Source organism: Mchenga conophoros, linkage group LG10 (assembly GCF_057382185.1).
Source record: "Mchenga conophoros isolate Kocher_MC1m ecotype Shallow Benthic linkage group LG10, M_conophoros_male_GT1.1, whole genome shotgun sequence".
Taxonomy (NCBI): Eukaryota; Metazoa; Chordata; class Actinopteri; order Cichliformes; family Cichlidae; genus Mchenga; species Mchenga conophoros.
In genome coordinates, this window is record NC_140535.1 from 22,618,799 (window position 1) to 22,632,411 (window position 13,613).

General features: G+C 41.8%; 1 protein-coding gene across 4 annotated transcripts in view; it reads left to right on the forward strand.

Annotated features, from left to right (window-relative positions):
- Positions 1 to 10,782: 10,782 nt before the first annotated feature.
- The window catches only part of LOC146565956 (actin-binding LIM protein 3-like), a 52,660-nt gene continuing 49,829 nt past the window's right edge, over positions 10,783 to 13,613 (forward strand). For 3 of the 4 annotated variants that reach the window (XM_085289416.1, XM_085289419.1, XM_085289417.1), the window contains exon 1: positions 10,783 to 11,262. In XM_085289416.1, the coding sequence (XP_085145542.1) occupies positions 11,244 to 11,262 (19 nt within the window). In that variant the 5' untranslated portion in view covers positions 10,783 to 11,243. The remainder of the gene's footprint in view (positions 11,263 to 13,613) is intronic. The other variant, XM_085289415.1, reaches the window with a different exon arrangement.

Below are 13,613 nucleotides of genomic sequence, written 5' to 3' on the forward strand. Positions count from 1 at the left end.
GAAGTTTCATCAGAAATTTACATGAAGTCAAACTCTGTACTGAGTTCACTCCCCAAGTTCTGGGAACAATTATATTGTCGCTGTCGCTGAATCTGACCTGCAGACGGTTGTTTTCTGAATTACAGCAAATATTTTCCAGAACCTCAGTGACCAGATACACGAGTTGTAGCTTGAACTACAGTTACTGCAGGAAAATATCTCACACATACTGTGCGCAAATATGCATGTGTTTCAGTCTATTACAAGAGTAATTAAGTCAAGTTGAAACACATTTTCAACCTCTTCTGGATTTCTGGTATGGCCCCTTTGTTTTTCTAAGAAATGCTTGCTCTGAACAGTATATCCTGTACATAATGTTCACTGGTATTACTGAAACCATGCTGCTACCACATCCTACCACATGTTCAATTTTTGACAATGTCATGCGCCGCGGCGCGCGTGCACAAAAGGATCCAAACGCAGACTCAAGCACTAGCAGAAAAGGACACTTTATTATAATAACAAAAAGCGACCCGGGAAAACCAAAGGAGCAAAACGAGGAACTAAAAAACCCGGGGAAACAATGATGCGAGGAAGCCGGAATCGGGACCGTGGGAGGCTTCAACAGAAAGGGGAGAAGATTACTAGGGAGCCGAGAAGCGGAGGAAACACATCAAAACTGAGTTAGACCAGTTGGCTTATGATTAGAGCGGGACCGTAGGAGCTGGAGAGGGAAATCCGTGGAGGTAGTGGTTGGGCCAGATGATGCACCGGGTGATCCAATTGAGCAGGAGGACAGGCAGGTGGCAAACGCTGAACGCCGGATCGAAACCTAGACACAAGTAGGCAGATTTAACACAGCTCCAACAAGATAGTAATGCAACGCTTTCGCGGGAGTCTAGTTACCACAGAGAGGTGATTAACGGACTGGCGTGGAGCATCCGTCAGCGCCGGGTTAAGTAGCTCTTCAGGTATTCACCCCGATGGAGAGCAGGTGTGCCGGTGATGGCCCAGCCTGGGGGTGTGGCTACCCGCGCATCACACACAGGACCACGGACCATGACAGACAATGTATTTTCCTGTATCAGTATTTGACATAAACTGCAATAATGGCAGTGGTTTCCTTTTTTCTTCATTAAAACTGGACAATAGATGATTTGAAAATGCTGAAGATTATTCTATTTCTGCTTCAGATGGTAGAGCCAGAATTTGATGTAAGCAACATGAAAGTATGGCCCCATCCTGCATTGTATCAACAGTTCAATCTGCTGCTGGTGGTGCAGTGGTGTGGGGGATTTTTTCTTGTCACACTTTGAGCCGCTTAGTATCAAATGAGCATCATTTAAATACCGCAGCCTGCCTGAGTACTGTTGCTGACTATGCCCAACCCTTCTTTGACTGCAGCGTGTCCATGTTCTAATGGCTACAGGATAGAGCATCGCAAAGTTTAGTTTATTTCAAACCTGTTTCATGAACCTGGTAAAAAGTTCACTGCACTCAAATGGCTTCAACAGCCACCAGATCTCAATCCAATAGCATGTGAGATTTGCATCAAGGAAGTGCAGCCAACAAATCTGCAGCAACTGTGTGACACTGTCATGTCAATATAGACATTGCTTAAAGTGACAGCTCATTGCTAAATTTCATTTTTGTATTTTTCCTCCGGCCTGTTGCTGCTCTTTATCCATCTAGATTTCCAATTACTTTCCCAGATTTTGAGATATTAGCTGTAGTGTACCCACCCTTTCTCACTACAGTGGAACAGGATAGCAGTCTGTTGCTCAACCACCAAAAATTACACCTGAAAAAGTCTGAAGCAATCTCTCTTTCCGGAAAAAGACCTGAGGCTTTTCTCATTTCTCTTTTTTATTCCTTCTTGTGTCCTCTCTCCTCCTGCTAGTGACCCAGAAATCTATCACAGTACCATGGCTTCAGTGTATTAAAGAGGGACGGCACACAATATGCAAAATAAAGTGTAAAGAGGACCTTCAAAGGACCTTTTATTCATTTGTTGCTTCAGTTGTTCAGTTACCCTTCATTGTTTGAGTACCTGTGTACATTTAAAAACAGTGATAGTCGCATTGTACTATGTTGTGAATTGAATGTAAAGTAGCCCTAATTATATAACATCTTCTGACCTCTATAATGCCTGAGATCTATGGCTGCAGTAGGGTTTAAAAAAAGGTGCAGCTGGCCAAAAGTCATGTTTTATTCACAATGCTTCAAAATGAGGCTCCAAAGTGAGAATTACTTGTTTTTTTTAATGACTCCTCCCTTCTCCTATCTCTTCCTCACCAACTCTGCAGTGGTGGAAGGAATTAGGATGTGAGGAGAGGAGTCAAGGACAGGAACTGCATGTGTGCAATCCAGGAAAAAGCGAAAGAGTGCCGGTGAATGGAAAAACCCACAGAGACTTGTTGTGAGAAATGTCATGAAAGCTCTATTTTCTTTTTTACAGAACTACACCCAGAAACCACAACACACAGAAGAATGAGCTGCTCTGACTGCCACATGGGACTTCAGTTAGACTACCTTTCAATACCTCAGCCGGGCTGATATGTGCATTGAAACACATAAAAACAAACATCCCCTCTACTTTGCTGGACCTGCTGTGCTGACAGATGATTGACGTAATCCCTGAAGCTAGGTTAGAGTTAAACAAGTTGGTAAGAAAAACACAGGGTCACAAACACAGAATGCATTTAAATGAGAAAATGGCCATCTCTTCATTTGCTTTTTGAGCTATCACACAAGTTTCATACATACACATATATGCAGGGGTCCATGTACAGTACCACCTGTATGTGTGTTCAAAAAAGGTGGCTCTTTCTGTGCTGACAGGTATCCAGAACAGGAACGAAGCACACGAGCAGAAAGAAAAACAGTCTTTCTGCCCGTCAGCACTTTTGTTTTCCTCCCCTCATCCATCCTCTCATCAGGTTGCTGTTGTTCTTTCTCTTCCTTTCTTTTTTCCATCACTCACCTTCTCTCATTTTGTCCGCTCTTTCACTCTTTCTGCCCGGCCTCATCACTCTCTCCACTTTCCCTAGCCTCATCTGCCTTTTCACTCATAACTCTTTAGCTTCTTCTTTTCTCCCCCGTGTGTGTCTCTGCCATTCATCTTTCATCTCTCCTCAATTTCACCCCCTCCGGGTACTTTCTTCCCACTTGTGTCATTTGTCTTCCATTTTCAAGCACCATTTGCAAACACTTGTCAGCAGTTTAATCTCTTCGGGACGGCCGGATGCATCAAGTGTTTCCACATTTCAACAGATTTGTAAGGGACGGCCTCACACGTGGTTTACTTGATACTGTGGACTTTTTTTTTGGTGAATTTAAAAAAACACCTTAACCTATAGACAGTGTAGCCATGCTTATATCCATTTCGTTTCCAAATCATTTATCATGTTCGTTTTCTGTGGAAAGTGCAAAAATAGGTGCAGCAATTTACCGAAACATGTGCAACAATTCTAATGAGACAGAAAGTCAATATTTGATATGACCACCTTTATTCCAACTCTCGTCTGCAACCTTTCTTGGCATTCCTGGCACTCTTCGGGAATTGTTCTCCGGGCTCCTTGAAGGACACTCAAAGCTCTTCTTTGGACGCTGGCTGCCTTTTGTTTTGTTCTCTGTCAAGATGATCTCTCACTGCTTCAATAGTGTTGAGATCTGGGCTCTGATTAGGCCAATCCATGAGTAATGGTGTTCCACTGTGCCGTTTTTTTTGTCCAGGTATGCTTTTACTTCACTGGCAGTATGTTTGGAATCATTGTCATGATGAAATATTGCCAGCCAGACACTTTCCAGATGGTATTCCATGTTGGATTAAAGTCTGATCATACTTTTCTATGTTAATAATTCCATGAATTTTGACAAGATCCCCAACAACACTGGCTGAAATGCATTGCCAGACCATAACAGAGCCTCCAGCATGTTTTACAAATGGCTGTAGACACTCACCGTTGTATCTCTATCCTAACCAGCCATCTTTCTTTTCCCTATTTCCTGAAGACATGAATTTCAGCTGCTGTAGATATCTACTTGTAGATAGCTTGTAGGCCTGCCACTTCTTTTATCTTTGCACATCATACGGAGATATGCAAAGGTTTTGGCTAATAGCTTTTTGAGAATCAACTTGTTGGTATATAAATCCTATTTTGTGTTATCTGTAACTGTTATCTTTGGCATTTTTCTTAACTGTTTTTCACCTAAAGAACTGGTCAGAAATGTTGTGTTTTTGTGACAGGCTAAATATAGAGACTAAATATACAATTTAAAATTGGTTCTTTGCCAAGTGTTATCTTATATATGACACAACAGAAAATGAGTTAAAAACAACCCTTAATGAAACATTTTGAAAGCCCTTCCGAAAACTTTTTTTTTTCTATTTCCAGAAAGTCTGGCTCTTTGGAAGCAAAAGGTGAAGAAATGATGGCTGACGCAAGACTTTTGCACATGCTTTAGTTAAGACTAAAATGCAAGCATGCAACAGTTTTTTTCTTTTCTAGTCAGACTACTTGTCATAGTGCATGTTAGCGTTTTACATGTCGTTTACAACAAATCATCACATTGGAGAAGCTGGGTGTGAGGAATGTTTGGTACTTTTGCTCGTCAGAGGAAATCTTCATCGGTTTTCATGTTTCAGCGTGATTTAAAACTGGTTGTATCTCTAAGCTCCACGGGTTCTGTGCGAATGAACACATTTTAACTGCTGTTTGTCACTTCCCGAGTTTCACCTTCCTCTTTGGCGCACAGCAGGCAAAGACACATTACTTGCTGCACTCGCCTGCTATGCCTCCGTAGACCAAAGGCTGAGAGAATTCCTATCTGTCCAAACACAGCTGCTAGAACGACTAAGGATAAAAACCAAAGCTGTGAAAAACTGGCTCGGCATCCAGGTTTGAACAATGTGTGAAAAGAAAGTGGCAGTCAGCCAAGGGCGATGGTTCTACTCCACTACCAGAGAAAATTTCAGTACCACAAGCTTTTCAAGAAGCTGTGAGAAATACAGCTGTTTCTGAGCCAAATTATTCACTGCATTTTAATCTGCACATTGTAGACTAGCATAACACAAACAAGCAGTTATGATGGAACTCATGAAAAAGACACTCATTGAAAGCCACGAGGTAAGACAAAAGACAGCTGCAGGGGATGTCTGCATGATATATAATTAGCATCACCTTTTGATTTTTCAGGCATATTTTAATCCCGTATATCTATAAATCTGAAGCTTTTAGGGCGTTTGTTGTAACTCTTGATCTCTGGATTATGATTTATGTAACAACTCCTTCAATAAAGAACAGAATCCTGACCCACAGAGTCCACTTACGACCCTTTAATGAAGGAAGCAGAGGCGGATCAGTTATTATACTGAAACACACAATAGCCTTGACCTCACCTTCAACTTGTTTCATTTCCTGACTGATGAACTCACAAGTAAACACATATGTACCAAGGCCTTGTTCCTTGAAGTCAAGATCATAATTTTTGTCTTCAGATGGGAAGAAAGTCTCCACAGTGTGACTTTATGTACAGACTTGTGTCTCCTTTCTGCTATAAATAGACACACAGAATACCCAGTCTTTGTGAAGACAACTTTATGGGTTAAAGGTAAAAGTAGTTGCAAAACCAAAAACTGCGGAAGAGTGCAAAGAGTGCACAGTCTCACTTTTCTGTGTGTGTTCCTGTAAATAAAGGTTTTGAAGCAATTGCACAGAATTATTCTCAAACAGTTTTAAGGGTTTTTTACACAGCAAAATGGACGGTGAAAAGAAAAACCTTGTTAAGGCTGCAAGTCTGCAATTCTGACTTCAAAGAGGCCTGTTGCTCAACCATCATCCACCCGTGTGTTCGCTTATCCATTACACGGGTGATTTGGCTGATTTTGTCTATGTCAGTGGGTTAAACGTTTTATTTCATCCTCACTGATCTCATCGGGAAGCTATTTTGAGCAAGAACGCTCGAAACACCCACTGTATGCTATACGTTGAACAGAAATAGCACAAGGTCACATCTAAACACAGCAAAGCATTCAGCAGATAAAGACCCTCACAATTCCTTCTGTTGGTAGAGACCAAAAACAGAGCAAAAAGAATTTACTGTCATAAATTATTTATAACTGACAGATGAGGTCATAAGCAATTTTACAATGAATACAATATCAATATTGTGTTTGCAGTTTGTTTCTATTTGTTTCTACTATTATTATTTAATGAAGTTACCATTATTATTTACTAATAGTATTATATTACTAATTGCCTTATCATGTTTAGAACTGTGCAAGTAAATGAAACAGTAGTAAGGGTAAATGTTACTGTTACTGCAGCTGTTTATAGGTAGGTGTTATGTCATATTTCCTTCAAAGCCAGTTACTTCCTGTCCAGGAGGATATGGTGACTTGTTGCTAAGGCACAACACAATCTTGGTACTTCTGTCTGTCTCTTATTTGCTCCATCCTGTAAGCTTCTATACTGTGCAGGGGAAGTGGTGGAACTGCTTGCAATAAAACAGCAGCGCCCTCTTTATGACACTGTCAATCCTGCTGATTTTCTGTTGTCTAACTGTGTGTAACACAAAATGTGGTGCAGAAACAACACGAATGATATCGCTCAGAGATTTGAATCTGAAAGCCCATTTCCAAAAAAGTGTCAAATGTAAATGAAAACAATGCAACAGAATCCAAATCTCATAGACCCACATTTATTCAGAGTAGAAAATAGAAAACATATCAAATGTTTAAGCCAAGAAAATGCACCAAAAAATAAGCACATGGTTGGATGGCACCGACACGTTAGGACATTGCCCTTGTTTACCACTGTGTAGCGTCCCCTCTTCTTTTAAAAACAGTCTGTAAACATCTGGGAACTGAAGAGACCAGCTGCTGGACTTGCGGGAGAGAAATTTCCCATTCTTGTCTGATATAAGTTGCAGTTGCTCAACAGTTCTGGATTTTCTTTGTTTTATTTTTAATTCCATGACGTCCTAACACGTTCTACTCTTCTACTATAAGCCCTGCTGCTGTATATGCAGTGTACTGTCTAGCATTGTCATGTTGAAATACAGAAGGCATTCACTGAAAAAGAGGTAAGCCTGTGATCCTTCTGTTGGTAGATGGGAGCATTTGTTGTACTAAAACCAACGGTGCCTTTCCAGATGCACAAATTGTCAATTTCATAGGCACTAATGCACCCCATACCATCAGAGATGCAATTTTTCAACTGAGCGCTGATAACAGCACTTGTCCATTTCTGCTTTAGTCCAGAGGATATAGTGAAATTTCAATTTATCTGACCACAGCCTGTCCGAGGTACCACAAGGAGAAAGGCGGGGTACACCCTGGACAGGTCTGCAGCCTGATGCAGGAAAAGACATAGAGACAAACTCACATTCACAATAATTGTATGTCTGTGGGAGGTATTGGAAAGCATGGCTGTGGGAGCACACGCAGAGAACTAAACAAACTCAGAAAGGCCTCTGACCAGAGGTGGAGTTGAACTCTGGACTTGCTTACTTTAAGACAACAGTGCCAACACCAGTACTAACATTTATGTAACGATCTATATTTACACATATAATGGTCAGTATGCTGTTTCTTCCTTCTTGATATACAATATTCCTATGCATGTACATAAATCCTGTTGTTCAGATGATCTTACTGTTTTAGCTTCCTCTCAGCGTGTCTGCTCTGACCAAAAACAGTGTAATTTCATCTTTTACAAACAACAGATGCGTCCTCTTTTGGAACATAATACATCAGCTAACTGTAGAAAATCAATGAACTAGACAAACATGCACGGTGCACTTGCCTAACTGTGTACTTCAGTTCTTCCCAACTGCTTTTAAACGGACAGACTGACTTAACAATGGGTCATTAATCACATCTGAGAGTCGCCGGAGACACACAAACTGCATGCATGACATATTGTTTTTTTGACCTTGGCGGACTCACGATTGAAGGCATGAGCAGACACTCAAAGCTTTGACCTTTTGATTCTGAGTGCAGCCGCTGCAGACACGGCAGCGATCTCCCAGGAGGATTCAAACCTCTGCTGCTGCTAATGTCTTAAAACTGATCAAAAACTAAACACACACCTCAGCCAGGTTTAATATACTGAGGATTGTTAGATTTTGAGCTTAGGCGTTCCCCGACTTTATTTTTACTTCATCTTTGCAGTAGAGGTTAGATGAGTTTCAGCATTTGCAGGAAATATCCTGTGCATTGTTTCTCAATTACAGGGAAGTGAGCCAGGACAGACTGAGAGTTAACACTATAAACATGTTTTGGTTGGAGGGCTGCTGCCTGCAGGAGAGAACAATCACATGCCAAAGTCTTCAAAAGAAATATATATATAGAACACCTGTTTGGCAATTCAAAGAGTAGTAGAATAAGATAAGATAAGATAAGATAAGATAAGATAACCTTTATTAGTCCCACACGTGGGAAATTTGTTTTGTCACAGCAGGAAGTGGACAGTGCAAAAGTTATGAGGCAAAAATTAGAATACAATAAGAATAAATACAGTACACAACTGTACAGAATAGAATAAAATAAAATACTATATACAGTAGAATAAAATAAAATAAATATACAATAAGATAAAAATAGAATACAAATACAAATACTATATACAACTGAGTAAAAATACAACGATGACAGAAAGGATTATTGCACTTAGTATTATTGCATATGTATGGATGTGTGTGCTTGATCAGTTAAAGTCTTTATTATGGAGTCTGACAGCAGTGGGGAGGAAAGACCTGCGAAATCTCTCCGTCCCACACCGTGGGTGCCGCAGTCTCCCACTGAAGGAGCTGCTCAGTGCTGTCACAGTCTGCTGCATGGGGTGGGAGATGTTGTCCATCAGGGATGACAGCTTAGCCGCCGTTCTCCTGTCACTCACCACCTCCACTGGGTCCAGAGGGCATCCTAGAACAGAGCTGGCCCTTCGGATCACCCTGTTCAGTCTCTTCCTGTCCCCAGCAGAGATGCTGCCGCCCCAGCAGACCACGCCATAAAAGATAGCAGAAGCCACAACAGAGTCATAGAATTTCTTCAGGAGTGGGCCCTCCACTCCAAACGACCTGAGTCTCCGCAGCAGGTACAGCCTGCTCTGCCCTTTCCTGTAGAGGGCGTCTGAGTTATGAGTCCAGTCCAGTCTGTTGTTCAGATGAACACCAAGGTACCTGTAGCTGTCCACAGCCTCAATGTCCATACCTTGGATGTTCAGTGGTTGCAGTGGAGAATGCTTGTGCCTGCGGAAGTCTACCACCAGTTCCTTGGTTTTACTGGCGTTGATCTGGAGGTAGTTCAGCTGGCACCAGTCCACAAAGTCTTGGGTCAGACCTCTGTACTCCTTGTCGTCCCCATCAGTGATGAGGCCGACTATTGCAGAGTCATCAGAGAACTTCTGCAGGAAGCACTGGGTGGAATTGTGGGAGAAGTCTGCAGTGTAGATGGTGAAGAGGAACGGAGCCAGAACCGTTCCCTGTGGGGCCCCCGTACTGCAGACGACCCTGTCCGACACACAGCCCTGAGTCCTCACATACTGTGGTCGGTCGGTGAGGTAGTCCAGGATCCATATACCAAATAAATCCAAATATTCCTGTGATTTTGTTCAGCGGCATCAAAAATATACCCAGTTCTTCTTCTATGGACAATAATAAATGCATTCCACCTATGTTCACTTTTTCTTCTCTCTTTTTGTCACATCTTACTTTAATATTATCCAAACTTATAGACTTTACTAATAGTGCAGTGCTTTTTATCTAGACATACACTGCCACCTCTTGGTGTTTCTCTATATCTACAGATAATATTTTCTTTGGTCTGTCCTGTCAATTTTTTAGCTATTTATTTAGCTATACATTAATAGAATTATGTATTCATGGAATAATTCAATTCAATTTAATTCTGTTTTATTAATATTGCATCAATTTACAACAACAGTTGCCTCAAGGCACTTTATACTGCAAGGTAAAGACACTACAATATTATAAAAAATCTCCCAACAATCATACAGCCCGCCCAGCCCCTTTTAACACAGGAAGAAATATCTTGCAGAACCAGGCTCAGAACTGTACTTGAACACAAGTAAGAAAAATATAGGCAGCCCAGCCTCCTCATAGCTGTACTTATCAAATAGGTGCATCTGTGGTATAAATGTGAAAATCCTAGGTGATTTTCAGAAAAGTTGAACTCTGACCTTGACCTTGAGGTCAAGATTCCTCTCCTCTGGGATTTTTAGTAAATGCACGTATGGTGTACATTTCAAAATCCTACGTTGCCTCGTTCTCAGGTAATGGCACTCACAAACTTGGGTGTCCAAGTTTAGCTCATATACCCGACATAAGCGACTGTAAACCAGTAACGACAGCTACTTCACTACGTGTGGGAATTTACACTTAATAGTTGGAATCAAAGTCATAAACTATTAATAGTTCATATTTTTTTCGTTTTAATCCTTGGTACGCGGATCTTCAGAAATAATTTGTTCGTCAGAATCACTTATCCGCTACAAAATTAATCTAATTTAAATACGCATGACTAGAATTTCCACTCTTTACACCCCCTGTGGAGCTAAAAATGAGGTACAAATTTAAAATAAGTGTAAAAAAAAAAGATGCACATTTGTTGACTGGAATATAAAAGAGCAAAGGCGAAGAAACACCGAAGCAAAGCTGATAGAAATTTTCACAAAAATATAGGCACGACTATTGACTATTTTTGACGCACTTTGGAATTCGGACGCTGTTCGGCGCTCTCTCATCGCGAGAAAAGCCCCGGCCTTGCCCGGCCAAAGATGCTCCGGCATCTCCAGAATCTGCGAACACCCCCAGAAACTCAACATCCAGCATTTCAGCCCTGACGCCGGAGCGCACCGGTTTACAGGCGACCTCAGAGGCGCTGCTGTGACAGAACAGTTTGCAATGGACACGTCTGCACCGGAACCGAGGACCACTGAGGTTTGTGAGGTGGAGGAGGCAGAAGAAGCTGTAAGCTTGAGGAGAAGTAGTAAATCGTCAGTTTCCATTTAATTCCTGCCTTTACGCAGGGTGGAGAGGCAGCGCGATCCGCCGCCTGACAGTAATCCTCTGCCCGGGAGGAGCAGGGAAAGCCCTTTCAAGGCTGAGGCAGAGTGAGGGAGGGAGAGTTTTAAGTCGGACGGGGAACGAGAGAGTTGTCATATTCGGAGCTTTTGCCCTGCCACTCGAGGTTTAACGGGGCGACTCTCATTCAAGCTTCTGGGAATTAACTTCGCACCATGAGCGGACCGACGGACGGTAAGCAGTGTGCGCGAATCTGCCTGATCAATACCACAGTGTCCTGAGAGGGCTTAGCTTGAAGTAGACATAAACAGCCTCTCGCCAAGGTTATTGATCACTGGCTCACTTATTGACAGGCTGTTAACTAGCTTTTTTTTGGCTGTGGCATTTTGAAACAGAGCATGATATTGGTTATAGATCGGTGACGGGATTCATCAATGTTTTCCTCAATGTCATTGCGTGTTGCCAGATCTGAGGACTGTCAGCAGTATGAACTGACTCATGAGGGACTCCAACAGTAGAGAAATTTCCAAAGTCATATCACCCAGCAGGCTGTTTCCTTTTATTGACCCAATATTTAAAATCACTACTCGAACATTTACTTTTTGAGGCAGATTTTATTGTTATTATTCTTATTCTATTATTCTTTGTGTGTGTGTGTGTGTGTGTGTGTGTGTGTGTGTGTGTGTGTGTGTGTGTGTGTGTGTGTGTGTGAAAGAGAGAAATCATTTTTGTAGTCAATACAAGTAAGACGGTTAGAAGACTTTGTGATGGCTTGTCAGATGTATTGTCAGATGTATTTTGGAGAGAAGAAGCCTGCTGTTCTTTGATAGCTGGAAGACAAAAGAGCTCATCTGTAGTTGACACTGTGCTGGGTGCACATATTAAAATGCATCAGTGACTCAACATAGCACCAAATAAAAGCAGGTTTTTTTTATCAATGTGAAACCACCTAATCCCAGAATTGTATCTCTGAAGGAACATAGAACAAAGTGGATCTGCTGCTTCTATACAGTGCTTTCCAGTAAGAGCTACCAAGCAGCTGCCTTCTCCTCCTAGCAGCCATTCAATTTTATACCTCCCACCACAGGGAATAGTTAACCTTATAAGGGCTTTGGTGGTGCTACACTTGTACAAGTAGTACCATGTCAGTATAGTTGAGGCCACCCCCAGCTGAGTGACTGTAACCCCCACAAACTCTGCCACAGAAAAGAAGAGGATTATCTGTTTGCTGGCTGATTTGGTTCAGAGCTTTATTGGTATATTCATGCTTTTTACCAATGAAGTCACAGGTCAGAGTGAACATGAGATGCTTTCAAACAGAGCAGAATAACTGGGGTGACTTATGAAGTCACGAGATAAATCCGATGGATCCCCAGACTGTTAAATGATTCATGCTTTAGATGTTTTTTATATTTTTTGCATGCTTTGTGTGAATCACTGGATATCTCAACTCTACTGCAACTCAACTATTCAAATAATTTAACTTGGTCAATCAGTGGTTTCCAGTCGTTCGTTGGGACCCATCATGAAGTCTCAATTATACAAACGTAAAAATTTCAGTGGCTTTACTTATGAGTTACTGCATATTAGGCATCATTTGTGCCATTTTATTTTCAAGGGGTCACTAATGCACTCCTCAAAAATAATAAAGGGAACTCTTGATCATCACAATATAACATGAAATCAGATAAACTTCATAAATCTGACCAGTCAGAAAGCATTTCACCTGCTTTAGTGCAGCTGAACGCGACAACAGGTGCACTGTTGTGGTCTCTTTTTATCCTTCCTGACCTCCTTTCCGTACTTCGGCTTCTTGCTGGTGTCCTTGTCAATTCTTTTAGCACCAGATGATGTCTGCTGCTCATTGAGATTGCACATGTAGTCCAGCTCCAGCACGTATTCATACGTGGTTTTATGAGAAGGTTTGCTGTGTCTCTCAGCACAGTCTCCAGAGTGACTGGGCGAAATGAGGAGTACTGAACGCAGCTGTGGTTTGAATAAGAACAGGAGGCCTGGCATTGCCAGAGCCCTACTAAATGACCTCTAGCGAGCAATTCATGTGCATGTTTCTGACCTAACTATTACAAACAGACTCCATGAGCATTGCATGAGATGCTGATGTTCTCTAATGGGATCTGTGCTCACAATCAAGCACAATGCAGCTCAGTTGGCATTCACCAAGGATATCCAGATGTCTGTGAAGAGAACAGCACCTCTAGTGGACCTGCCAGTTCTGGTCTTCTCTGGCAAATGCCAAGTGAGAGAGAGATTGGAAATTCTAGTTACTTTTAATAATTTATCAGCATCATACATCCGTGATAACAATAACACTCACCAGCCATTACACAAAGTACACCTGCCTGTTACTGGGTTGCACCGCTTTTGCCTTCAGGACTGACTTACTTTTTCATGGTATAGATTCAACAAGGTGCACGAAACATCCCTCAGACATTTTGGTCCATGTGGATTTCATGGCATCACACAGTTGTTGCAGATTTTTTGGCTGCACATCCACGATGTAAATCTCCTGTTTTACTACATAAGTTACTCTGTTGGATTTTGATCTGGGACTTGCGGAGGCCATT